Here is a 24,927-nt window from a genome sequence, read left to right as displayed (position 1 = left end):
CATTTCGGATGCTCAGGGACTAATACACGGCAAACAACATATTACTTAATATATTTGCCCCCAAAAAACAAAAAAGATGTCTCTCCTGGAACTTGATGCCCAAAAGGGACAGTGAGGCCACTGTGCCACCCTCCCCCATTGCAGATAAAACCTCTCCTGTACGTTCACCTCTCCAGAGACCAGTGGAAAGGTTTCCTGATCCCCTATTACTTCCTGTTTTAAAGCCATTATCTCTCCCCTCCGCCTCTAACGTGCAACAAATTTCATTTTGACAAAAGCATAGCCAGGCTAAGCAGAAATCCATTCGGGTCTCGCAGCAAGGAGCCAAGGTATAATTTCACAAACCAGAACTGCTGGAAAACTGTATCCCTCGCTATAAACTGAAAATAAAAGGCTGTAACAGCGTGCAAAAATCTCACGCTCATGGGATGGTACAAGAGTGGCACTTCCTGTGCCTGTCACGAATCTCCCCATCACCTCCCCTTCTGGTGTAGTAAGTCTCAAGTCCTAAACCCACGTATTTTAAGCCCCTGTGGCTTGAGAGCTAGCAGTGGTTGTTATTATTCCAAGCCCAGGGTTCCTTAGGACTGGAGTTTAAAGTCTGAAAAACGCAGGCAGCTCTCCCTGTTCCCTTGGGAGTTTATCAGCCATGATCCACCCAGATCAGATAGCAAACTCCTCTTTCAGAGGAAAGAGTCAAATTTAACAGTCTGACTGTAGAAATGCGTTCTGCTACTGGTCTGGCCTAGATGACCGGGATAAACAAAAAGGTAATTTCAATACATAAAAATAAAAATTAAAAAGATAAAATAAAAGAAGCCCTCAAAACAACGTGAAGTTCACAAAACAGAAGGGAACTCCGCTCACTCAGACCTGCCTCCAGGTTTTAGCAGCTCCGTATTTCGAGGAGCTGGAGAGAACTTCATCTAACATTGAGGTTCGCTGTTTGCCAGTCAGTGAGCGTGGCAGGACAGATACAAAACACACCACATTTTTTAATTAGCTATTGCAGAGCAACCTGATAAGGAAATAACTTGTTGCTGCTGACATTTTCACAGGGCCCTTCATATTTAGGTACCAGCATTAGCGGGGAAGCGGGAGGCAGAGATGGAGAGAGAGAGACGCTGAAATTTGTTCTCTCTTCATTTCATTTTACGGAAAAATCTTTCTCATTGTCTCTAACTTACCCACGTGACCGACAGCGATTCACTATTGGGTTTGGAAGTTTATACAGGAAACATTTCCCTGACCCCAAAAGCTCAACATTTTCTCTGTAAAGCATGAGGATTTCTAGTTCCTACAGTTTCTTCATAGCAAGTTCGCTATCAACTTGAAAAACACCTGAAATATCCTTGAAGCAAGCAGAGAACTAATGGCATGGCAGTATTAGAAAAATACGGTGGATTTTAGTACTTTGCATTCACATGTCGATGGTGAAAACCCACAATACCAGGGAGCGGGTATTTTCCAGGCTGCTTTAACCAGCAGCCCAAGAGGAGGTTTGCAGGGGAGGAAAAGGTGATGAAGTGTTACCTTTTCACCCCAGCAATCCGAGTGTTTCCTTACAGAACAGTGTGGTTAGGCAACCCAAAACAAGAGCAAAAGCCAAATTATTTATTTTTATACAACTTTCAAGGAAATAAGTTAAAATCCTAACTATGTCGCCTCCGGTCTTGAGGACAGGAGGAGGTTGCTGCCCAAGCTCTCGGAGCCGGCGTACCTGCCTCCTCCTCAGCGGGTGAACAGCAGCACCAGCTCACAATGCACAGTATGAGGAAACATGTCAAAGGGTATAGCCAACGTGGGGGCAAACGGCTCTCCTGCCAGCTTCTTCCCCGGGTCAGGCGGGCAGCACAGCCTGCGGAAAGCAGAGCATCCTTTAGAGCGGCAGCAGAAGCCTTCCCACCCTTGTTGGCGGCACAACAGCGCCGAGGATGCACTGAGGAGGTACCGCCTGTTTGGCCAACGTCCCTCAGAGTCTGCAGCTGATGCTGGCTGAGGTCTGGAACCATCAATACCGAATCCCAAAGCAGCTCTGAAAACCTCACGGACAAGCTGAAGAGTCAGTGGCGGGTTCAAAGCTCCCTTTCTCACCAGCCATCCCAGCTGATAGATACTTAACACCCTTAGGAAACAATCCTCAGGTTTGCACTACCTTCACTGGTTACCTGCAGATTTATCACCCGCAAACGGGCCTGCCCCAGACAGAGACTTAGCAACAGGATTAACCCTAAGCAGGTGACTAATCCCCTTGGCTTCACTTCGTTAGCTCGGAGCCAGCCTTCCCACAGCGAACCTCCGTATCCTACATCCAAATGCGCTGTTTTGCTGGGGAAGGATGCACAATGCCATTAGAGCATATTTGCATTATTTTCTATTCTTTACTGATGCATTAAAGCATTCTGCTGGAACGTAAAACCCAAAGAGTACCTGCTGCCTTAAACTGGCGAGTGCAGCCTGCAGGTAAACCCAAAGTAACGCAGAAGCGTAAACCACTTCTGACCATGCGCTGACTGGTCCCGGGTCACACCTGCAGAACTCACCTAGGGAAACTCAGTCGCAACAAAAACCTTCCTAAAAGCCCAGGTGAGATATTTACGTCCTTGCCTGGACATAACAGGGTCAGTGGAAAGGAAAAGAAGAGGGTGCTCACTCAAGGAAGTTCCTCATGGCTTCGCCCTCTGGCTTGCAGGAGATGTAGAGCAGCCTTCGGATGGCCGCGCAGTTTCGGATGGCTCGCACAACCCTGTGATCTGCAAAAACAGACACTGTGCTTTCCCAGAGACCCACCACCACCGCGAGCTCTCCAGAAGGAACGACTGCAACAGCAAACGTCACAGAACTGCAATGAACTGTCAAAAATACAAGGGACAAAAAGAATATACCCATTTTGCCATGTTCTATCTTGGATGCAGGCTCTTAGGAGGCCGGGGATGTGACCCACGCTGCTAACAGCTCGGTCAATTTGGCAGGGCAGTGGGAGAAATCCCTCCGCTTCCCAGGGGGGTGAAGGATGAGAGAAAAATTGTTACTTAATTAAGCAGAGGCATGTAAAACCTTCCACGCTTATGAGACGGCATTTGGGCACCAGGACCGGTTTGGAACTTCCCAGTACACCCTGGAGTGAGCCCAGCAGAGACCACTAAGACAGTCAGAGAGCTGGGACACGGTACGCATAAGAAGAGTGTGAGGGCTGGTGTTATTCAGCCTGGGGAGGAGAAGGTGAGCAGGGACCCATTTCTATCTTCAGGGGCCTCCTGGGGGATTACAGAGAAGATGGAGCCAGAATCTTCTCAGAGGGGCAGGAGAAGATGATGAGAGGCAACAGATGCGCTGCAGCAAGGGGAAATTCTGATTAAACATACTAGGGAAAACATTTTCAGGGGAGGGTGTCCACCCTTGGACACATTCAAACCTCAGCAGGGCTTTATAGCCCTGTGCAACCCTATACAACGCTGAAGTTGGCCTTGCTTTAGTTGAGAGGTTTGTTTGGAACAGTTTGGAGAGTTTAGTTTGGAACAGGCTGCCCAGGGAAGCGGTTGAGACACCATCCCTGGAGGTATTTAAAAGACGGGTAGACATAGTGCTTAGCGATATGGTTCAGTGATGGTTTTTGTCAGGGTTAGGTTGATGGTTCGACTTGATGATCTGAAAGGTCCCTTCCAACCTGGGCAATGCTATGAGAGAGTGCTCCACAGGCCTCCAGACGCGCCTTTTCTCCTAAATAATTCTGTGAGCCTATGAAAGGTGGAGAAAAGATTAGAGCCGTCTACTTTAAAGGGAAAGCATAATAAAGGCACTGAAAAAAGCAGATTCTATGGGATTTTAGCTGCTGCCCGCAACAAGGTAAGAAACTAGAGACCAAGCGAGCAGAGGGTTTGGAGACAGCGGAACAGGTCTCACAGAACTCATTCAAAATTCTCTGTTTTCAAGATGAAAATAAATAGCATATTCTCTCACGGAGTCCAGCCCGAGATGGGTTCACCACAGCGACAAGGGGTCGGGCATCCTCCCAAGACGACAGGAGTTGTGGTAACACGGCCTCTGCCTTTCCAGTGCGAAACTCGCAGTTTGAAATTCCTGCGAAGCAAAAAGCAACCACATGAACTGAGCAGAGTCAGTCTCGCCAGACGTTAGGTATTACATGAAGCAACGCCCTTTGCTGTGTGGAAGTAACCCATTACGATCCCTCCGCTCACTTCTGCTTCCCATTTTTCGGCGATTAGCTTGAAATTTTCTGCCGCGATGAGTTTCAACTCACCATTGAATGCTGCATTCCACCTGGCATCCTCTATCGCCTTCTCCACCACCTCCACACCAATGATCTTGGACACTTGGTGAGCCAGAGAGAGACCGATTGTGCCTGGAAACGAGGGATACAAAAACACTCCGTACATCCACGCTGAAGAAACAAGCCTTTAAATAGCAGGGATCATTTCTGGCACGCAAAGCGCCAGCCCTGGGAGCCAGGCTCATGCGGCCACCGCTCACCCGTTCCACAGCAGATGTCGAGGAGGACGGTGTCCCCATCAACCTGACTCAGCTCCCCGACCGCCCGGTACAGAACTTCTGCTCCGCCTGTGTTTACTTGGAAAAAGGCATCCGGAGAGATGCGAAACTTCAGGCCAAGGACTTCTTCGAAGATGTGGGGTTCTCCGTGAAGGAGCTGGAAGGGGGACTGCTCGTGGGAGCAGCGTGTCATAGTGCTAGCAGAGGACGCAAAAACCATCTGTTAGGAGGCAGCAGAGAAGCAGCCCATTTCCATTTCCATTCCTGGGGTGCTCGTGTGCAGGGGAGGATGGTTCTGCCCCCACCAACTTTTATTTCGTGTGAGCCTTTCAACAGGACCAAAGAATTCTGAGTCTTTGTATGGGATCTGTAACTTGCACAGCCTAGAACTCATTAAAAGGATCAAAATGACTTCGCGGAACGCGACAGTCCTGGGGTCTGATCCTCAGTTTTGCTGCTAATGTGATTTACTGTCTTGGGAAAGCCACTAGGGTTTTTTTCTTTACTTTCCCAGGCTCATGACTGCCATGAGGTAGAGCCATAGCGTATTTCAGGTCAGGAAAAACAAAAGATGTGGCCATCTTAAAACCACGTCTGCAAGAGGCATCCAAACATCTGTCATTCCCTTCAAGCACTCCCTGAACTGGTAGAGTTTGAGTTTGATCAGAGAAGGGCGGGGGGAGGAAAAGGAGGTGGCTTTGTTTCCACTTTTTCGCTATGTCAAGACACGTACCTCTCTTGGAAATAAAGCGAAGTCAAGGCACAGACTGTTCCAGGCCCACACGTGAAGAACTCCTTCAGCAATGCTTTCTGAGTAGCCAGTGCCTCCTGTCGAGAGCCGGAAAGGAAAACCCGGCTGTTCGGGTAACGTGATGAGACACCTCTCCCCAGCGATACACCCAGCAAGCTCAGGTCAGCCAGATACCTGATGTGCCTCTTGCCAGGGGCCCCGTCCTCCACGTACTCACCTGGCCCAGCTCCTGGGGGTGAAAGGTGACGATGGCCATGGTGTGGCCACGGCTGGTGGTGCGTACCACCAGCTCCCGCCAGTGTCCGCCTTCGTGGAAGAGGATGCAGGGCTCCAGGGGGGAGCGACGGATGAACTCCTCATAGCACTGAGTGGAGGGGAAACGGCGCTTGTAGGACAGCAAAGACAACTGCCCTGGTCTTAGCGTAACTCTCTGCTCCCCAAAGGGGTGCCCCTTCCACCAGTATCATCTGTTTTTTCTGTTTGATTTCAATACATCGAGCGAAAGCGCTTTCCAAGGTCTTGGAAGACAAGACATTTTAATAATTTCAATTTGTGATTCTTAGGTATTTTAACAGATTGGCAGGAATTCATTGTCACTTGATTAACTTCACCCTTTGGGGCAGTTTTGATGCTGCAACATTAAAGTGCAAGTTTTTAAAAAAAATACTTATCCATCAACCAGAGTCAGGCCTGAAACTTTTCAGAACATGAAAATGGACTTGAAAACCCAGCCTAACTAAAATTAATGTTCTCCCAAATAAGACTAACGGCAGTCCCTCTCTATTCCACAGCCTAGGGACAGACATGACATTTATTTACCTGGGCTACTTGTTTGTGTTTTGGGGGTATGTTCTCCATGCGGTTGGCTTTCACACAGACTATATTTCCTTCTGGAGAGAGACAGACGGGTATTTAATTGTTTTGTTTCAGGGCATCTGAACCACTGCAGGATCTGCGGAGAGGCCTTTCCCCTGAATTCTCCCATTGTACCAAAAAAAAGAAAAAAGAAAAAACCCCAACAAACTGGTACCTAAGTGCCCCACTGAATCCTGTGATGTTCTGGGTACTCCCAGGCTGCAGGACCTGCCAGAATTCCCTTTGCCAGCGATTACTGTCACCGACGCCCACGAAGAGGTGGGAGCTCTGGGAGCTTTTTAAGTGTCCTCTAGCAACTCCCAAAGGCGTCACCGCGCTGTTCTTAAACTAGGGGAGACGGAGCAGAGCAAGCTGGTTTCAAGCCGGTTTTCTAACTGGAGAATAACGGGGTGGGCTTACGGCAGCCAAGCAGTTGAGGTTGCTTGGAACACAGCATTCCCACTTCAGTTTAAACGCTAAACTTCTGCTGTCAGAGGTAAAACGCATCCGTGGAATTATTTTTTCAATGAGAAAAGAACACAGCAACCCCCTCCCAGCGCCTCTTGCCACGGATGTTGAGAAGCAAAACCCAGGATCGACGATGTGAAGGCGTTCGCCACGGAGCAGCTCGCAAGGAGCACACAGCTCACGTCTTCGTTGCACAAAACCCCACTGCCTCACGCATCCCAAATGCTCCGACGTTGCTCTGCTGCCTATGGATGTGCATCCCCCCTCAATGCTCTCCCTGCTCAGCACAGGCTCCTGGAGCACGCCAAAAACACGGCAACAGCATAAGTAAGGATAACAAACTAAATCCTGTGGGGGCTGCTACCACAGCTGTCATCCTTACTGCTGTATTTAGCAAATCAGGAGCCGCTGTTTCTTGAGAAGCTAATGAACTGAGGTTTTAAAATTGCTGCCCTGGGCTGGGTGGTGTTTCTGTCGGCATCCCCCAGGATTCAGGCTTCTAACTCGGGCAGGGGCTGGCACAGCAGAGCCTTGCCCCAACCCGGCCCACGGCAGCAGCTTTCTGCCCAGCTCCCCGTCCTGCACTGACCTCTGCCAGTTCCCACATACAGCCCCACGGTTTTGGGGTTCCCATCTGGTCCTCGGTTCACAGAGAACGTAGATTTGTTTCGGTAGCCATTAATGACGGGCTGAGGGAGAAAAGAAGGAAAAGTAAAGCCTTGGATTAAAAGAAAAAGTAATGGAGGGAAGTCAAAACCCAGCCTGGTTGTTCTGTTGGCAACACGGGAAGGCACACATGAATGTCCAAAACGCAGGAACGGAGCTTGTGCACAAGACGCCCAGTACTTCCCCTTGGGAAGAAAAAATGGCTCTCTGTGACAGAATGGTGACATCGGGGAAGGTTTGGCTACAAAAAGCGTTCCGAATCACTGGGCTTCTTTCACTCTCCAGCAGTCACAGGCTGCAAAGCAGAAGCTAGCAAGGACTGCCACAGACAGCTTCTCTGCAACCAAGTAATGCCCACCACGAGACTCTTCGGGAGTCGAGTAAGAAACTGTTAGTGGTTCAGTGGGGACAGTATTCCCATGGGATACTCACCGAAGGGACTACAGGCTGGAGAGGACAGCAGACTCCACCAGGTTTCTGTGCTTCAATGCCCAGCTCCTCAAGATGAGATGCCAGTGCCTGCAAAACCTTCCTCTGGCTTTCGTACTTCACCTGCAGAGGAGTCCTAAGCCAGAAACGCTCTCACAGGATCACACGACGGTGGGCAGCTCTTCGTCACCCACCTCTGGGAAGGCCAACAGGAGGGAATACTGCAAGTGGGATATAGCCCTAGAGGAACTCTGCCTTTCCTATCACTACAGCTGCTTGGAGCAACGGGGAGAGAGAGAAATCCTGTGTCCCTGGTCCCCAAGCGCTGGCCTGGAGCACTTGGTCCAACCTGAAGCCCCAGTGAAACAGTTACCCCGCGCTGGACAGGATCACTGTGTGACAGCCCATCCTCTGTGCTGTTGGTGACCACACACACCACCCACGGGGAACCTCCCAGTTCCATCCCTCACAATAACTGACAAATTAAAGCAGCAATAAACGGGGTCTGAAGAGTTTCCAGCATTCAGCGACTAAGACGCTAGGGGCTGTTGCTCAAGGGAGAGAGGAGGGACAGCTGGGGCAGCACGACAGAGAAAAGTCCACGTAAGCACATCTTACCTGCAGCTGCTCTTGATAGGGAAGTCTCCACAGCGGAGTCACCGCGTTTGCTAACCTGGAAAGCACAACATCGCGGTAGTGCCCAGAGCTGCTCACCTCCTGATACTTATGGCATAGCACGCACACCACCTGCTCCATGGGCAGGACTGTTCTGGTGCGGGCTGCGCACCAGAGCTGGCTGTGAACATCCAAACTCCCTTTTCATGGCACCTTCCTGGTGCAGAATACTCGTGGCTGGAAGAGGGACCCAGGAACCACAACCAACCAGTTCTCCAGAGGACAGGCTGAGCCTTTGGCAGAAGACTGACCAGCGATGTGTGGTAACCCAGTTATCTTTCTGATCTGCCTTTAGAGGACAGGGCCAGGAACAGTGTTTTACCCACACAGGGACCCAGAGAGGCCCTGCCGAGCCCTTGGTGAGATCTGATTCCAGGCTGGTAAAGCCAGGGGAATGAGTATTCAAATGTTACTGGGATCAGAAGGGGAAAAAATCCCAAAGTGCAGGCAGAGAAGGGGAAAAAAAAAGAGATCATGTTGTAGCTTCATATGGGCTCTGCTGCTTTCTCCCACTGAATAAGAGGCTTTGGGCATCCCTTGCTGCTCCAAGGACAGCCCGAGTCCCATCTCCCTGGAGTTTTCCCCTAAAAGAGCACGATGCTTCTCTCACCGCTCAGTGCATCTGTCCTACATCATCTGCCTGCTCACATTTCCAGCCACTACTACATCTTTTTCGCTAGTGCTGTACTAGATTAAATCCAGCACAGCGAAACGCACTGTTTGTGTGTAGCAGGCAGGGAATTACTGGCTGCGCACTCTCCCTGACCCGGCCACCCATGCAGCGCCAGTTTAGAGATAAAGATAAACCTCCAAACTTGCCACTACTTATACCTGAGCCAGGGCAAGCAAAAACAAAACACGTATAAGTTGATCTAAAAAAAAAAAAAAGAAGACAGAGGAAGGGGGGAGGTGGGTAGGATGCAAACTATCATAACTATCCATCAACTACTGACTCACTGAGCCCGTGGAGAACCTCATCCCACAGCTGGGTAAGCTGCTGTTATTGCTTATAGGGATTTTTGGAGCTGCTTCCAAAGCACCCAATGCCAACTACCTTCATGCACAGAAGCGCAAATAAAATGGACTATTACTTTTTGCTTGCCAGTATGGCAACTGCTCTGCTTCTTTCCCTCTTAGACCTTTTCCTTTGTCTTTTCCATTATTCCTATCCCCAGGCCAAGCTCCAGGGAAGCCAGCTGAGCCCTGGCTCTTCTACTGGGGAGAGCTGGGTGGAGGTGAAACCCCTGACCCACTGCTTGAACCGCTTCAGGTGCTTGGTGCTTTGGAAGAGCCATACCTCTCCTCCCACGAGGAACCTGGCAGGCTGGAGCCCTCCCTGGCCTTTTTCTTCTCCTTCCACTTTGCCGCTGTCTTCTTCTCCATCGGCAGGCTGCGGTCCCCGCCGGGCAGGCTGCTCAAGAGAGCACTGGAAGGGCGAAGGAGCCGGGGTGGTAGCCTCAACGCGCAGGACAGAGCCATGGCGGAGAGGAGAGGGGTCAGCGACACGGCGAGCCCACCGTCAGCCTCGCACCTGGAGATGGGTCGAGAAAAACACCATGCTCGCGGCCAGGAAATTAAACTATTTGGTTTAAAAACATACCCAGGGCCGGTGTGACCCGGGGAAGCATCTGTGCTTTGCTGGGAGCTTCCCTGCCCTGGGAAGGGGCGGCTGGATGCGGTGGTCCCCTCCTCGGCCGCGGCCGAGTGGCCCTGCTGCCGGCCATGCTTGCCCGGGGCCCCTCCGCTGCTTCCACGGCTCCTGCCGCTGCCGATCGCTCGCCCCCCGCCGGGCCCAGGGCTCCCACATGGCGGGGAGCGGCCATTCCGCCGCCCCGCACGGCGTTTACGGCCGAGAAACCTCCCTGCGAGGCGGCCGAGCCCCACGCCGGGGCCGGCTCCCCCCACCCCACGCCCGCCTGGGCTCGGTGGCGAGTCCCGCCGCGCTCCTGTGGCCCCCGAGCCTTGCCTCACCTCCCCGTGCCTTGCCGCCTCCCAGTGCAGCAGCCCAGCACCGGCTGGGACGCCTCCCGGAGCGCCGCGGCGGAGCCCGGCACCGCGCCGGGGCGAGGGGCTCCCGCTGGCCCCGCCGGCGGCAGGGGGGGACCGGCCGGTGTCGCCGCACCGCGCAGGCACCGAAACCCGGAGAGGAGCAGCGGGCGGAGCCCGACCCGTCCCGCCCCAGCAGCGCCGTGTCCCGGAGAGTCCCTCCGGAGAGCCGCCCTACCGCCCCCGGGACCGCGGGGGAGGGAACCGGCCCCGGGACACCCCCCCAACACCGACCCCGCAGCGCTCCCGGGATCCCGCGGGCACAGCCCGGCGGATCGGGTGCGCCGGCACTAATTGCAATTAGACCTGGTACCTTGAGGGAGGATCTCAGCACGGACCAATAATTATCTGCGGGCAGTTTTTAAGGATTCTGGTTTCAGACAACCCGGGCATCTCAGAGACAGCCCTTGTCCGGAGATTAACTCCACGCAGCCATCGCTCCAGCCTCCAAAAATTAGGTTTTTCTTTTATATAACCACCACATAGTACGCTAGCATCAGTTTCATCTCTTTTCATTGAAAAGGAGAGGGTCATAAGTATTTTGAAGGCATAGATTTTTATTTCTGCTTCACAGCGTGGCACATCCATAGCCAATTCAACTATAAAATAACATCAAATTCTCAATTAAGCATTTATCAACTCTAATATAAAACCTTTGTGGTAATTAACTCTTCTTAAATATTGTGGGAATTAATGTTTGCATTTCAGGTAGGAAAACTCCAAGTTCCTAGTTATTCCAGTGTGGAACCTGAAAAACGCTCGAAAGAAACGCTGTCTGTAGACGCAACTATTAACATCAGAAGTACACGTAACACCACTGTTGTACCAGAATTACCTCTTCCCCTCTCTCTTCTCTCCCAGGTGTGCAAACAGGATCTCTCCATCTCTCCCAAAGCCTCAGCCTTCTGAGGGAGGGGGGTCTCTGGGGGGTGTTTGCTCCCAGCATTTGTTTCTTTTCTTATTTTTAGGTGTATTAGAATTGCTCTTTATTTATGTGACACCCACAATTATGTGGGAACCACCAGGGCCCCTCTGGCTTCCACTACAAAGCATCCCCTTCTTGAGATTCCATCTCTGACCCCTGCAGAAATTTGCCTCGGTCTGCAGGCAACAGCTGGGTGCACCAGGGACAGCGGGTTCCTTTCTTTCCTGGTCTAAAGACGGGGATTCTTCACCTCAGTACTGGAAACGGTCCCGAGAGGCAGAAAGCAGGAGGCAGACGTGCCCGCTAGCAGACAGGAACAGCAGCTGCAGAGAACTGAGCAAACAGTCCATTCCAATAACTCATCCTTCTCCACCATCCATTTTATCCTTCATTACCCTCGGCTGTAGTGGATTTGCCTATTTTCAGTCTCAGTTCTCCAGCTTTCCAGCTGTGCTACAGAAAACAGAGTCAGGCCACCACCACTGGTCCCCAGGCAAACACTCGAGGGTCAGTGACCAGCTCCTTTTGTCCGCCGTGAAAGCCAAATCCATGGCCTCACCTTGGCTGTAGTGTCTTTTGGTTTCAGGAGGGAAATAAGCGTCTCATTTGGATGTGGGTGGTTGTTTTTTTTTTAAAGGCAACTCCAGCAACATTTGCTTCCTGGATGTGCAAAAGCCAGTTCTCTAAGGAACGGCCGGGCTCTGCTTCGGGACCGTCCAAGTCCGACAACTCTCGGGACAAACCGCAGGCCGTTTCCTGGGGCACAAGGGCAAGGCGCAGAAGGACACGCTCGCTCGTCCGCCATCGCTGGCCGCTCTTACAGAACGCGCACCGAAACCGAACACCGGCCCCGAGGACGCGCCCACCCAGGCCTCAGCCCCGGGCCCGGCCGCGGCCCCGTCGCGTCCCGGCGGCGCTCAGAGCCCCTGCCCGGCGGGGCTGAGCATCTCCTGCAGCACCAGGTGCAGCAGGTGGTTCTGCTCGGCGCTGAGCAGCGGCCAGAGCTCGGCCTGCAGCGCCTTCAGCGCCTCCGCGTCCTTCTCCTGGCAGGCCAGCACGGCCGACTGCAGCAGCAGGAACAGCTCCCCCGGCAGGTAGCCGGCCGCCGCCGGCAGCCCCCCGCCCGCCCCCACGCCGCCGCCGCCCCCGGGCCCCGCCGCCGCGCCGCCCTCCGCCGCCTCCCAGCAGTACTGCTCCAGCGTGCGGGCGTGCTCGGGCAGCAGCTTGGCGGGCGGCGGCTGCAGCAGCAGCAGCAGCAGCACCCGCGACACCTCGCAGCGCCACAGCACCTCCACGAAGGCGCCGCCGCCGCCCGCCGCGCCCCCGCCGCCCAGCGCCGCCCCGGCCAGCGCCTGCGCCCGCGTCAGCGCCGCCAGCGCCCCGGCGTAGTCGCGGCCCAGCAGCAGGCAGGAGGCGCGCTCGGCCAGGCAGCGCAGCGCCTCCAGGGGCAGCCGCGCCGCCGCCAGCAGCTCGGCCGCCCGCTGCAGGGCCGCGGCGGCGCGGGCGGGCCGGCCCGTGTCGCGCAGCGCCGCCGCCAGCTCCAGGCAGAGCCCGGCCGCCAGCGCCGGCTGCCCCCGCTCCAGGTGCAGGCGGGCGGCGAAGGCGCCGCAGCTCTGCGCCGCCGCCACGTGCTCGCCGAAGCCGCCGCGCAGCCCCAGCCGCTGCCGCAGGTCCCGCTCCTGCCGCAGGAAGAGCCGCGCCGCCTCGGCCAGGGCGGCCGCCTCGGCGGGCCCGTGGAACAGGCTCTGGGCGCAGCGCGCCACGGCCAGCTGGCACCAGGCGGCGTAGGGCAGGCTCTCCTGGGCGCGCAGCTCCCGCGCCAGCGCCGCGAACTGCTCCGCCGCCTCCGCCACGTTCGGCTTCCGCAGGAACCGCCGCCGCAGCTTGGCCGACACCAGCCGGTACCGCGACAGGAAGTCCCCGTCCCCGCCGAGCCCCGGCCCGGGGCCGCCCGCCCCGCCGGGGCCGGAGCCGGAGCCGGAGCCGCCCGACGCCGACAGCATCGCGCGCCGCCCGCCCGCCACGGGCCCGCTTCCGCCTCGCCCGGCGACGGCCAATCGGCGCCCGCGTCGGCGTCACGTGGACGGCGGAGTTGAACGGGGCGCTGACCCGAAGACGCGGTGCTGATCGTGGGCGCGACTGACCAATGAGCGTGGCCTGATAGTGGGCGTGGTTGTCCAATGGGCGTGGTCATGCCATGGGCGTGGTCATGCCATGGGCGTGGTCAGGGCGGTGCTGCCGGCCCGGTGGCGGTGGCGGTGGCGGGGGCTCCCAAGCGCCCGGTCCCCGTTCCCCCTCGGCCGTCCGTCCCTTCGGCGTGCCCCGGCCGCCCCACGCCCCCTAGAGACACCGCCCGGGGCCGCAGGGCCGGCGCCCAGCTCTGTCACCCGGGACGTGCCGGGCTGCGGGGGGCCGAACTCGGAGGTGCCCCTGGCTCCTGGAAGGGGCTGGCCCGGCCCGTCTCCCTCGGGTCGAGGGGCGGCAGCAGGAGCTGCCTTCACTGGGGCACCTGCCTCTCGGTGCTGAGCGTCAGCCCCTTCGCCTTGCGGCTTCTTCTATCGCCCGGGGCCGCCTCCGCTTCCCTGCGGCCTCCTGCTTCCTCCTACCTGCCGTCCCCCCCGCACTTGGGGTCCCATCTCCTCTCACCTGCAGCATCATCCCCCTTGTTTCCCCCAAAAGAGGAACGGGCACCGGTGCTGTGTGTCCTGCATGGCCAGGTGCAGGGTGCTGGCCGTGTGTGGGGACGTGAGGATTTCTGGCCTCTGTGCTACTGTACGGGCAGGGAGGTGCCGAGGGACTCCACTTTAATCTTGACTTCCCACAAGCTGTATAGGGCGCATGTACTCTGGTGTTGCGGTGCTGAGGCTTCTGAACCACATACTGTTTCTGTTTTGACTTGTTAGTTGGAAAATGAGAACTGTTTTATGACCTTTATTTGCAGCTTTCCACAGGAAGACCTTGGCTTTTGGTGTTCACCCCCCCCCGCCCCCACCTTAAAGAGAAAAATATCTCACTCCTGCTTTTAATGTTTTTAATAGCAGAGATGAAAGAGCACAGGGAGTCTTGTCCTCTGATTTTTCAACAGAGCTACAGTGGGGTTAGTCAGACCTTAACCGTAAAGATCAGAGGATTTAGTCTTTAACGTAACATTTTGTTCTCCCAAGTATTATTCAAGTGTTTGAGCTCAGCAGTTACTAGAACAGTTCACAGACTGAACGAAAATCCTCCTTCCCCTCATTACTGTGTTTGCCTGATGTGTGAGTGGCTCAGTCTGTGTCTCCGAGTCTGCACTCTTCTGAAACAAGCAAACAGATGAACATATGAAACAGCAAAAGTACAAGCAGGGAAATGTTCTCTTCTGCAGGAAGAGAATGGACACCAAAGCATAAAAAAGGCAGAAAATCTTGCTAGGCACTTCTGTGGTGCATTCCCTTTGGCCGTCGGATCCCTTGCTGGATGTTCTTGGCACGGTCCAAGCGCCAAACAAGTGCTGTGCAATGGGCAGGCAAAGCTGCTGGTCCTGGGTGAACATGGCAGTGAAATGAGCAAAGGAGAATTCCTAAAGGAAGCCCGAAGCTGTCTGAATACATAGAAAAGTGAGGCTGACCTGGAGTTACAAAGACTGTGGTAACAGGAGAGGAAAAGTTATCATTGTCCACTCTCCAAGTAATGCTCTGATGGGTGTTTCCCTCTTCTTTTCCCAATGCTTCTGCATTCATCATCTCCCCTTCCCTTTTCCTGCTTTCTCTGGTGTGGAGACGATGTGGCACTTAGAAAACATTCACAGCGGATTCCCATTCTTGCCATCACTCCTCTTCCTCCCATTGCAGGAGCCTGCCTCAGCCCTGGGCTCTGTCCTTGCCCTTCCCCTGGCTCGGTGGAGACCTAGGCCAAGGCTCTTTCTCCTTTGGTGCTTCCAGCCTTCATTCTTCCTGGGAAATACATTCTTCAGCTGTGTCAGCGCAGCTGGGGCAAGAAAAGGTAAGGTGCTGGTTTTCCTTTCCTCTTCACTTACCCCACCAAGGAAGCTCTAGCCCTGGTGATGTCAGTGGAAGAAACGTGAAGGGATTCCAGTTTCTTTCTCCATCTTCCCAGCAAGACTCGTCTGGTAAATACAAGCAGTCAGAGCAAATCCGTGATGAGAAGGTCCCATGCCTGAGACCTTGTCCCCACTGGAAAGCCTATATCTCTGTCACAGACCTGCTGTGGCTCAGCCCACCCTGGTGCCTTAGGAGAGCTCTCTTCAGCCTGCCCCGGATGGTGCAGAGCACAGCCCTCCGGAAGCTGGTGGACAAGAAGAAGAAGATGACTGGGTCAAGGCAGCTGTTGAGGGCTGAGATGCAGAGCACAAGCTCATTAGCCAGGTGGAGACCCTGCTTCCAGGGCAGACTAGAAATGGTCCCCACTTGCGCAAGGATGTAAGGAACGCGGACAATGTGATAGGGGGTGAAGCATACAATGAAGATGATCAGGACTATGAAGGTCTTGGCGATGGCTCTCGTGCTGGTCCTCTTGTTCAGCTGCTGAGCTTTCACTGAAGAGACTTTGTGGAGTTTGGCAAATATCTTGCTGTAGAAGTAAAGGAAGAGCAGCAGCAGGATGAAGAAAGTGGCTACTGCGACCATGTTAAAAGCCGCTGCTGTGGTGCTTTTGCTCCTGAAATGGAAGCATTTGTGGTCACAGTGCTCTTTTCCTCTCGTCTCAAAAAAGAAAGGCAGCATGAACGCTGTGTGCACAAACCAAACCACCCCAGAGGCCACGGTGCTACATGACACAGTGTGAATCCTAAATTTCTGCAGGGGCTGGATGATCTTCAGGTAGCGGTCGAGGCTGATCAGGCTGAGGAAAGTGATGCTGACATACATGTTGAGGTAGAAGAAGGCCCCAATGATGTTGCAGAGGACCAGAGGCTCGCTCTTGCTCTGAAAGGCGATGCGGAAGGGCAGGCAGAGGGAGAGCAGCAGGTCAGAGAGCGCCAGGTTCCTCATGTACACGGTGATGGAGGTCCTGCGCTGCGTGCCGCACACGAACACCCAGAGCGCCAGGGTGTTGCTGAGCAGCCCGATGATGAAGATGAGGGAGTACATGACAGGCAGCGTCACAGAGAGGAACTCGTCTCGGATCTCATAGCAGGAATTGCTGAGTCTGTGCTCTGTGAGCTGGCTGGCAGGAAAGGGGGTGCTTGGAGAGTCCATTATTAGAGCCACGGATCTGGAAAGAAAAATGCAGGAGGTGTTGGAACGGAGATCTGCATGAGCTGGCTCCATACAGGCACCGTCACCTGTAGGTACTGAGGACCCCTGCAGTGCCTCTGTGGTTCCCTGGTGTCCCAGGTCACTGCAAACACAACTTTACAGTCCCCCAAACTGTTAAGTGAAGGCCACCATCTTGCGTAGCACATGGAGAACCGGACAGGGGACTTGGGAGCATGAGTCTGCCAGGCTCATATGCTGGCCTTTTGGCACTGCCTTCTGTCTCGTGGGGTTCAGGCCTGCAGGGAAACCTCCACGGAGAATCTGCCCATTCAACACTGGTGACAAAACAGGCCAGCATGCTCCTGCCATAGGCTGGTCCGGGTGGCCGGCGGCCCTCTGCTGTCCCAGGTGCAGTAACCGGCTTTGCCCCTGGCTTCTCTCGTGGTGTTCTGTGCTACTCTCTGCTAAGGAGGGATGCGAGACTGGAGTAGTAGAAGTTGGCTGCTGGGTGCTAGGTAAGCACACCCTACTAAATAGCAAAATCTGAGGTTCCTCAAGCAGGGGAAAAACACATTTTTGATTGTACATGGTCAACCAAATGGGTAGAGTAAACATGAATTCAGACCACACACAGCATGATGCGTGTGGGGATCTTGGCGTTGTTGAGGGACGCTGCTGAGGTCTGTCAGAGCTCCCTACTGTCCCCTCTGAGGCTGGGAAATCAAACCCACGCCCAGCTGTTCCTTCACCACCATTCTGCTGCTCTCACGCCAGATACCCGGGCTCGCCTCAGAAACAAGGCCCCCTCCAGCGGACTCTTCCCTCTCACCCAGCTCTCTCACGCCTGTCCCGTCTCGCCCGGTGATCCCGGCATTTGCAAGGTGCAGGGCAGTGGGACAGGGCTGCAGCTCTCGGCCAGCAGTGACGGTGCAGGGGGTGCACTCGCGCTGCTGGTCCCGGTGGCCAGGCTGGAGCTCCGACTCCGGTGCTGTGTGTGTGCGTGTGCCTGCATGGCTTCGGTCTCAGCCCTCTTCTCATGCCTTTACCCACAGCCGCTTTTCCATCAGTGGTGCAAGGCCACAGGGCTCCTCCGCCAGCGAGGGAAGGCAGGGAGCGAGCCCACATCGGGGGTGGAGGCATGGCAGCTGTGGTGGCCCGGCTCTGCCCGGTCCTGCTGGGAACTGACCCCAGAAGGACTTCACATGCCCATGAGCTCCTGTTTCCCTGGGGCAGGGATGGGAGACCTGGCTCTTTCCAGCCCCTCACCCTTCACTCCCCTTCCTGCTTTCCATGACGTCGAGTTACCCAAAGCCGCAAAAACCTCCAACTTCCTTCCTACCTGCCACAACTTGTTTAACAGATTACTCTGCTCCCTTCATACATCTGCAGCCTCGAGTGGTTTAGGATGGAGGCAGCAGAGGTAGCTGGATTTGCTGCTTGTGACACACGGTGCTTTAAAAACAGCATGTGTTGAATACCTCAAATTCCCACTTCTGGCTTGCTGCACCGGGGTGATGCCGCTGGGCACCTGGCACACGTTGTGTGTGCCTGCACGGTTGTGACGGTCTGCCTGAGTGGGCACAGCTGTGCCACAGTCCCCGTGCCTGTGGCGACTCCAGCCGTGCTTGAGCCCGTTGTGTGGCAGGTGTCCCTGCCTGTCCTGGGCTCCTTCTGCTGAGCCCACTGTTCTCCCCACCCAGCCCCAGCCCAGCTTTTCCCACCAGCCATAGCCCCAACCTGAGTTATATGGCCACAGTAACCCTGGGCCCTCTTCTCCCCCAACGCTCACCCTCATGACAAAAACACCCCAATGACTCATAGCAAGAAGAAAAGCCACCCCAGAGTCACCTACCTCTCTCAGCACCTCTCCTCTGCTCTTTCCCCGCTGTGACAGTGGTTCCTTCTCTTGACGGTGCCCCTATAAGCCCTTTGTTGGTGACGACAGATCTCACCGTGACAAACATCCTCCACGGTTTCCCTGCTCCTCCCATGTGGGCTTGGTGGGTTTTTCCCTTCTGGCCCTGGAGAGGGGGTGCATTTTGCAGGGGTTTGTCCTGATGCAGGCTCTTCAACGCACCCCATGCACCCACTTCCCCAAGCAAGCACTGGCCACGGCGGCAGCTCCTGCAAATGAGCCGATTTGGAGACCGGTGGTCCAGCCCAGGGTGCTGCTGTCTCCAACCTGGCTCATTTGCACCAGCATAGGTCAATCCCCAAGCTGAACCCGATATGCCTCGTGAAAGCATCATCCACTGTCCTCAGGGACCCCGGGGGATGCCGGGCCCTTACAGGAGAGCTCAGCCACAGGGAGATGGGGCATGGTGGTGTGCCACCACTCACAGCTACCCCACGGTGCTGAGGCTGTGGGCGTGGGTCCACGCTGGCAGAAGGAGGGGAGTTCTCCAAGCTTTTGCTCACGCTGAGCGGGGAAGTGATTCAGCTGGAAGTCCTTGAAGCATCCACTTTCTTGGAGACCCCTGGCCTGATCCTGCACTGGCTTCATCCCTGCCCAAATGGTAGGGCATTGTCTCCACCAGGCGTCTAACTGGGGCTGCTGTCTCATGGAGACAGACCAGAGCTGCCGGGCAGCTCCTTCGCATGGGAATTGCACAGAGAGGGGAGAGGTGGCTCGTCCCCCAGCCCTCATCCCAGACACCAAAAACACAACAGCTATGTGCGTAGAGCAGATCGTTCCGCAAACTGTTTCCACGTTACCGGATTTAGCTCGCAGAGCAGTGTGAAGTGCGCCCACACAGATGCAGGGGAGGAACAGGCAGGTAATGGCAGTGGAAAGGAGAAATCCTTTCTCATGCTGCTCTCCGCCAGCTGCTGCAGCAGGGTCTGGCCCGGGCTGAGAGAGCAAATGGAGCCATACACAGCTGTCCTGACCAAAGACGGGGCAGCACCCTCTGTGCTGTCAGCACTGCTGTACACCTGGAGAAGGGGAGGCACCAACAGCCGAGGCGTCTGGGCAGAGCTCAGGGTCGAGCCCAAAATCCTCCCAGTCTCACAGCAAACGCTGCAGCCCCTCTTCCCACAAAGACAACTGTCTCCAGCGTCCCAAGCAGGTCCTCATGCCCCCAAATGGAACTGAACTCAGGATCTCTTCCTCTGCGACTCACATTCCAGCGCAAGCCCCAAAGGGAAGTAAATGAGGCAGGTCCCGAGGAGCAAGTCAGTCCTCCGGCTGTGCACATCGGAGTGTCAGCAGTGAGAAATGTCTGTCAGCAGCACGGGCAGTCCAGAGCTCTTGGCACCAGAAATCCCTGCTGTGACCAGAGCTTGGGGGCTGCCAGGCAGCTTGTGGGGGCTACGGAGGTCTGAGCCCCTTGGGGAAAAGAGGTGTCTACATCCTATCCTCCTGCTTCCCACCCTCGTCTCCCTTCGAGAGGTGTTAAGTCCAGCTGCATTCAGACCCCTCAAAAATAGGTCAAGCCACTGTTCAGGTGGGCTGGAGAGAAACCCCTGCCTGTACCTGCCTGTGCTCTTACCCCTCATTGGGGACTCGCACAGGAAACCCCTGCGCAGGTGCCGCGTTGCCGGGGCTTGTGTCAGCGCCAGCCACTCTCCGGCCGCAATGCCACTTCCCAGGGCAGCAAACCCACTGCTCACCTGCCTCCTCTCAGCAGGACTCCTCGAGCCCAGGGGCTGCCTTCCTAGTATCGGCAGCCTAAGGCTTGACCCTGAAGCCTAACCCAGACCTGGGGGTGGGCTGGGTCACCTTCCATCTTCTGTTCCACCAAAAGGCACTGTCATATACTGACTTAGTGGCTCTGGGAAACAGGAATGAAGTCCAGATCCACAGGGTGCTTTACCAGCAGGTGCACATGAAACACCTTGGCTGTGCTCCTCAGACATCCCGTGCCTCGACAGCATCCCAGCCCCGGGTGACCTCAGGGGGCTGCTTCCCTCCAGAGAGAAACCATGGCTTCTCTGCAGGGCCAGTGTAGGAGATGAGTAAGGGAGGAGCATTTGTTCCAGCTGTGGAAATCTTTAAGCCTGAAGAACGGAAGTCGGAGGGCTGCCAAACCCCAGATTTCTCCGGCTTGTTCCAGCATCTCGTGCTGCATCAGCTTCACCTCCAGCCCTTGCTGAGTAATTAGGAAAGATAAATCTAAGCAGAGCTGCCAGCCATAGGCAGAGAAGTAACTGTAAACTGAGAAAGCCCAGGAAGTTTGAAAGTGCATTTTTCCAGCATCAGCTGGCTGGTGTCTGCCACTCTCAAACGTATCCATACGGATAAGTGCACTGCCACACTCACATCCCCCGTGTTCCTGCCCAGCCCTTATGCAGTGACCTGGCCTCCGAAAGGGCCCAGGGACAGAGCCGGGAGGAGTGAGCTCCTGATTCCCGCCACACTGGGTGGGAGCTACAAGGGTGTAAAGGAGGGTAGTAGGGCCGGGCTTGCAGAGAGGGCCATCTCCTATTAGACCAGCTGGTACCACTGGGATGGCACCAGTCCGGCTGTGCAGCCCATCCCAGAGCAGAGGGGTCTGCTGCGACCGGGAGCAAGAATAAACTCTTTAATCCTGAGGACGGGTGGTTACTGCCCGTGCTTGGCTTCAAGCACAGGAAGCACACGGGGACCCGCAGCTCACGGGCTGTCTTGCAGCACAGCGAGACGCTGACAGCTTGTGGTCTGCGCGGCTGCTGTGAGACGGGGCTTTGTGAGCATTGTGGTGCCGCAGCATCATCACTCGCTTGGGGAATTTGTTACTCATTCTGAAGGGCACAGAGGGATGATCTGCGTTATTGATCACACTTCAGTTTCACTTCCCAGCTTTACAGTACCTTTTGTGAGGTAAGAGCATAGGTCAGAGTGACCTTTTCTCATAATTCCATTTGTTGGGTTTTTTTATTATACGAATTGAACTCTGAGCATCAATGAGAAGTACTGAACTTGAATTTCAGTTTCTGGCATTGACACCCACGCTGTCCTTTGGGACTAAGCTTCTATGGGTGTGCTGATGGGACACAGGTAGGAAAGCGCCCGTGTCACAGCAACTGCGTGGCTGCTCTGAGCTTGTTTGGGACAAGCCGAAGGCTCAGTGCCACCTCCCACCAGGCCTGGCCGATATTATATGAAGGACTGGGGAGAACAGGAGGGAAGTCTGGCTGCAGAGAACCCCACAGGCCTCCCTGGCCATGTCACCTCAGCTCATGGTGTGGGTGCAATTTGGTATATGTGCTCATACATACAGGAGTGTGAGAACAGCCCCTCTCAGCCAGAGCATGGGCCTGCCCAGCCCAGGACCTCGCCTCCAGCGGTGCTGTAGGCAGATGCTCAGAGAAAAGCAAGAAGCAGGCAAGCACGCATGGTACTTCCCTCTCCCACGTACTGTCTCTGGCACCAAATATCTTCAGTGCTGGGGATTTCCCGAGTCCGATGTGGTTGATCTCTTTAGGAAGCCCAGGAGCGCTCTCCTCCAGGTGTTTCCCTGTCTCAGAGAGAGGACTCACCCTTTGGACTCACTTAAAACTCCTGCCTCTGCTCTGTGCGGACACTGGCGTGTTGCACACCGGGTAAACGACTCCGGTTTGGGACAACACCCCCGCACATCCCTTAGCCCAGGGGCTCCCTCACTGCTGCCGGGCGGGTGAACGCTCCCTGTTCACCGGCTGCTGCCGGCTGCCACCCACCGCCCGCATCCCCCCCCCGGCCCCGCCGCCTCTCGGCATCTCCGCCGGGCTGGGGACGGGGCGGGGCCGCGGCGCAAGACCACGCCCCCAGTGGGCGGAGCCTCGGTCTGCGACAGCCTCGCCCCCTGTCCGCGTGACGCCGATTGGCCGTCGCCGGGCGAGGCGGAAGCGGGCCCGTGGCGGGCGGGCGGCGCGCGATGCTGTCGGCGTCGGGCGGCTCCGGCTCCGGCCCCGGCGGGGCGGGCGGCCCCGGGCCGGGGCTCGGCGGGGACGGGGACTTCCTGTCGCGGTACCGGCTGGTGTCGGCCAAGCTGCGGCGGCGGTTCCTGCGGAAGCCGAACGTGGCGGAGGCGGCGGAGCAGTTCGCGGCGCTGGCGCGGGAGCTGCGCGCCCAGGAGAGCCTGCCCTACGCCGCCTGGTGCCAGCTGGCCGTGGCGCGCTGCGCCCAGAGCCTGTTCCACGGGCCCGCCGAGGCGGCCGCCCTGGCCGAGGCGGCGCGGCTCTTCCTGCGGCAGGAGCGGGACCTGCGGCAGCGGCTGGGGCTGCGCGGCGGCTTCGGCGAGCACGTGGCGGCGGCGCAGAGCTGCGGCGCCTTCGCCGCCCGCCTGCACCTGGAGCGGGGGCAGCCGGCGCTGGCGGCCGGGCTCTGCCTGGAGCTGGCGGCGGCGCTGCGCGACACGGGCCGGCCCGCCCGCGCCGCCGCGGCCCTGCAGCGGGCGGCCGAGCTGCTGGCGGCGGCGCGGCTGCCCCTGGAGGCGCTGCGCTGCCTGGCCGAGCGCGCCTCCTGCCTGCTGCTGGGCCGCGACTACGCCGGGGCGCTGGCGGCGCTGACGCGGGCGCAGGCGCTGGCCGGGGCGGCGCTGGGCGGCGGGGGCGCGGCGGGCGGCGGCGGCGCCTTCGTGGAGGTGCTGTGGCGCTGCGAGGTGTCGCGGGTGCTGCTGCTGCTGCTGCTGCAGCCGCCGCCCGCCAAGCTGCTGCCCGAGCACGCCCGCACGCTGGAGCAGTACTGCTGGGAGGCGGCGGAGGGCGGCGCGGCGGCGGGGCCCGGGGGCGGCGGCGGCGTGGGGGCGGGCGGGGGGCTGCCGGCGGCGGCCGGCTACCTGCCGGGGGAGCTGTTCCTGCTGCTGCAGTCGGCCGTGCTGGCCTGCCAGGAGAAGGACGCGGAGGCGCTGAAGGCGCTGCAGGCCGAGCTCTGGCCGCTGCTCAGCGCCGAGCAGAACCACCTGCTGCACCTGGTGCTGCAGGAGATGCTCAGCCCCGCCGGGCAGGGGCTCTGAGCGCCGCCGGGACGCGACGGGGCCGCGGCCGGGCCCGGGGCTGAGGCCTGGGTGGGCGCGTCCTCGGGGCCGGTGTTCGGTTTCGGTGCGCGTTCCGTAAGAGCGGCCAGCGATGGCGGACGAGCGAGCGTGTCCTTCTGCGCCTTGCCCTTGTGCCCCAGGAAACGGCCTGCGGTTTGTCCCGAGAGTTGTCGGGCTTGGGCAGTCCCGAAGCAGAGCCCGGCCGTTCCTTAGAGAACTGGCTTTTGCACATCCGGGAAGCAAATGTTGCTGGAGTTGCCTTTAAAAAAACAAAAACAACCACCCACATCCAAATGAGACTTTTATTTCCCTCCTGAAACCAAAAGACACTACAGCCAAGGTGAGGCCATGGATTTGGCTTTCACGGCGGACAAAAGGAGCTGGTCACTGACCCTCGAGTGTTTGCCTGGGGACCAGTGGTGGTGGCCTGACTCTGTTTTCTGTAGCACAGCTGGAAAGCTGGAGAACTGAGACTGAAAAAAGGCAAATCCACTACAGCCGAGGGTAATGAAGGATAAAATGGATGGTGGAGAAGGATGAGTTATTGGAATGGACTGTTTGCTCAGTTCTCTGCAGCTGCTGTTCCTGTCTGCTAGCGGGCACGTCTGCCTCCTGCTTTCTGCCTCTCGGGACCGTTTCCAGTACTGAGGTGAAGAATCCCTGTCTTTAGACCAGGAAAGAAAGGAACCCGCTGTCCCTGGTGCACCCAGCTGTTGCCTGCAGACCGAGGCAAATTTCTGCAGGGGTCAGAGATGGAATCTCAAGAAGGGGATGCTTTGTAGTGGAAGCCAGAGGGGCCCTGGTGGTTCCCACATAATTGTGGCTGTCACATAAATAAAGAGCAATTCTAATACACCTAAAAATAAGAAAAGAAACAAATGCTGGGAGCAAACACCCCCCAGAGACCCCCCTCCCTCAGAAGGCTGAGGCTTTGGGAGAGATGGAGAGATCCTGTTTGCACACCTGGGAGAGAAGAGAGAGGGGAAGAGGTAATTCTGGTACAACAGTGGTGTTACGTGTACTTCTGATGTTACTAGCTGGTTCTAGAGACAGTGATTTTTTTCAAATGCTTTTCCACTGTTTGTTTTTCAGATGTTTTTCAGGTTCCGCACTGGAATAACTAGGAACTTGGAGTTTTCCTACCGGAAATGCAAACACTCGTTTCCATAATATTTAAGAAGAGTTAATTACTACAAAGCTTCATTTTGTCTAGATAAAATTAAGAGTTGATAAATGCTCATTTCAGAACGTGATAGCGTTTTATAGTTGAGTTGGCTACGGACGTGCCACACTGTGAAGCAAAAATAAAAATCCATGCCTTGAAACTACTTATGACCCTCTCCTTTTCAATGAAAAGAGATGAAACTGGTGCTAGAATACTATGTGGTGGTTATAAAAAAAGAAAAAAGTGACTCTTAACTGGAGGCTGTAGCGATGGCTGCGTGGAGTTAATCTCCGGACAAGGGCTGT

General features: G+C 56.3%; 4 protein-coding genes across 4 annotated transcripts; 1 reads left to right on the top strand and 3 right to left on the bottom strand.

Annotated features, from left to right (window-relative positions):
• Window positions 1-917: 917 nt before the first annotated feature.
• Window positions 918-12,129, bottom strand: TRMT2B (tRNA methyltransferase 2 homolog B). The gene is made up of 14 exons (XM_063346739.1): window positions 12,068-12,129; window positions 10,325-10,573; window positions 9,651-9,884; window positions 8,297-8,351; window positions 7,682-7,801; window positions 7,173-7,272; window positions 6,080-6,150; window positions 5,478-5,624; window positions 5,243-5,337; window positions 4,492-4,706; window positions 4,262-4,363; window positions 3,961-4,080; window positions 2,654-2,753; window positions 918-1,858 (listed from the first exon to the last, which is right to left on the bottom strand). The coding sequence occupies exons 1-14, from the start codon at window positions 12,127-12,129 to the stop codon at window positions 1,732-1,734; spliced, it is 1,797 nt and encodes a 598-aa protein (XP_063202809.1). The 3' UTR covers window positions 918-1,731.
• Window positions 10,937-13,394, bottom strand: LOC134521133 (40-kDa huntingtin-associated protein-like). Its single transcript, XM_063347262.1, has one exon. It carries the CDS (start codon window positions 13,325-13,327, stop codon window positions 12,242-12,244), a length of 1,086 nt encoding a protein of 361 aa, XP_063203332.1. The 5' UTR covers window positions 13,328-13,394; the 3' UTR covers window positions 10,937-12,241.
• A 1,010-nt stretch (window positions 13,395-14,404) lies between these two features.
• Window positions 14,405-18,795, bottom strand: LOC134520730 (probable G-protein coupled receptor 34). The gene is made up of 2 exons (XM_063346477.1): window positions 18,372-18,795; window positions 14,405-16,535 (listed from the first exon to the last, which is right to left on the bottom strand). Exon 2 carries the CDS (start codon window positions 16,517-16,519, stop codon window positions 15,506-15,508), a length of 1,014 nt encoding a protein of 337 aa, XP_063202547.1. The 5' UTR covers window positions 16,520-16,535; window positions 18,372-18,795; the 3' UTR covers window positions 14,405-15,505.
• A 3,495-nt stretch (window positions 18,796-22,290) lies between these two features.
• On the top strand, window positions 22,291-24,785 carry LOC134520381 (40-kDa huntingtin-associated protein-like). Its single transcript, XM_063345626.1, has one exon. The coding sequence runs from the start codon at window positions 22,357-22,359 to the stop codon at window positions 23,434-23,436; it is 1,080 nt and encodes a 359-aa protein (XP_063201696.1). The 5' UTR covers window positions 22,291-22,356; the 3' UTR covers window positions 23,437-24,785.
• Window positions 24,786-24,927: the final 142 nt, after the last annotated feature.

This window comes from Chroicocephalus ridibundus, chromosome 9, assembly GCF_963924245.1.
Source record: "Chroicocephalus ridibundus chromosome 9, bChrRid1.1, whole genome shotgun sequence".
In the NCBI taxonomy this organism is placed as follows: Eukaryota; Metazoa; Chordata; class Aves; order Charadriiformes; family Laridae; genus Chroicocephalus; species Chroicocephalus ridibundus.
This window is presented reverse-complemented; position numbering and strand designations above follow the sequence as displayed.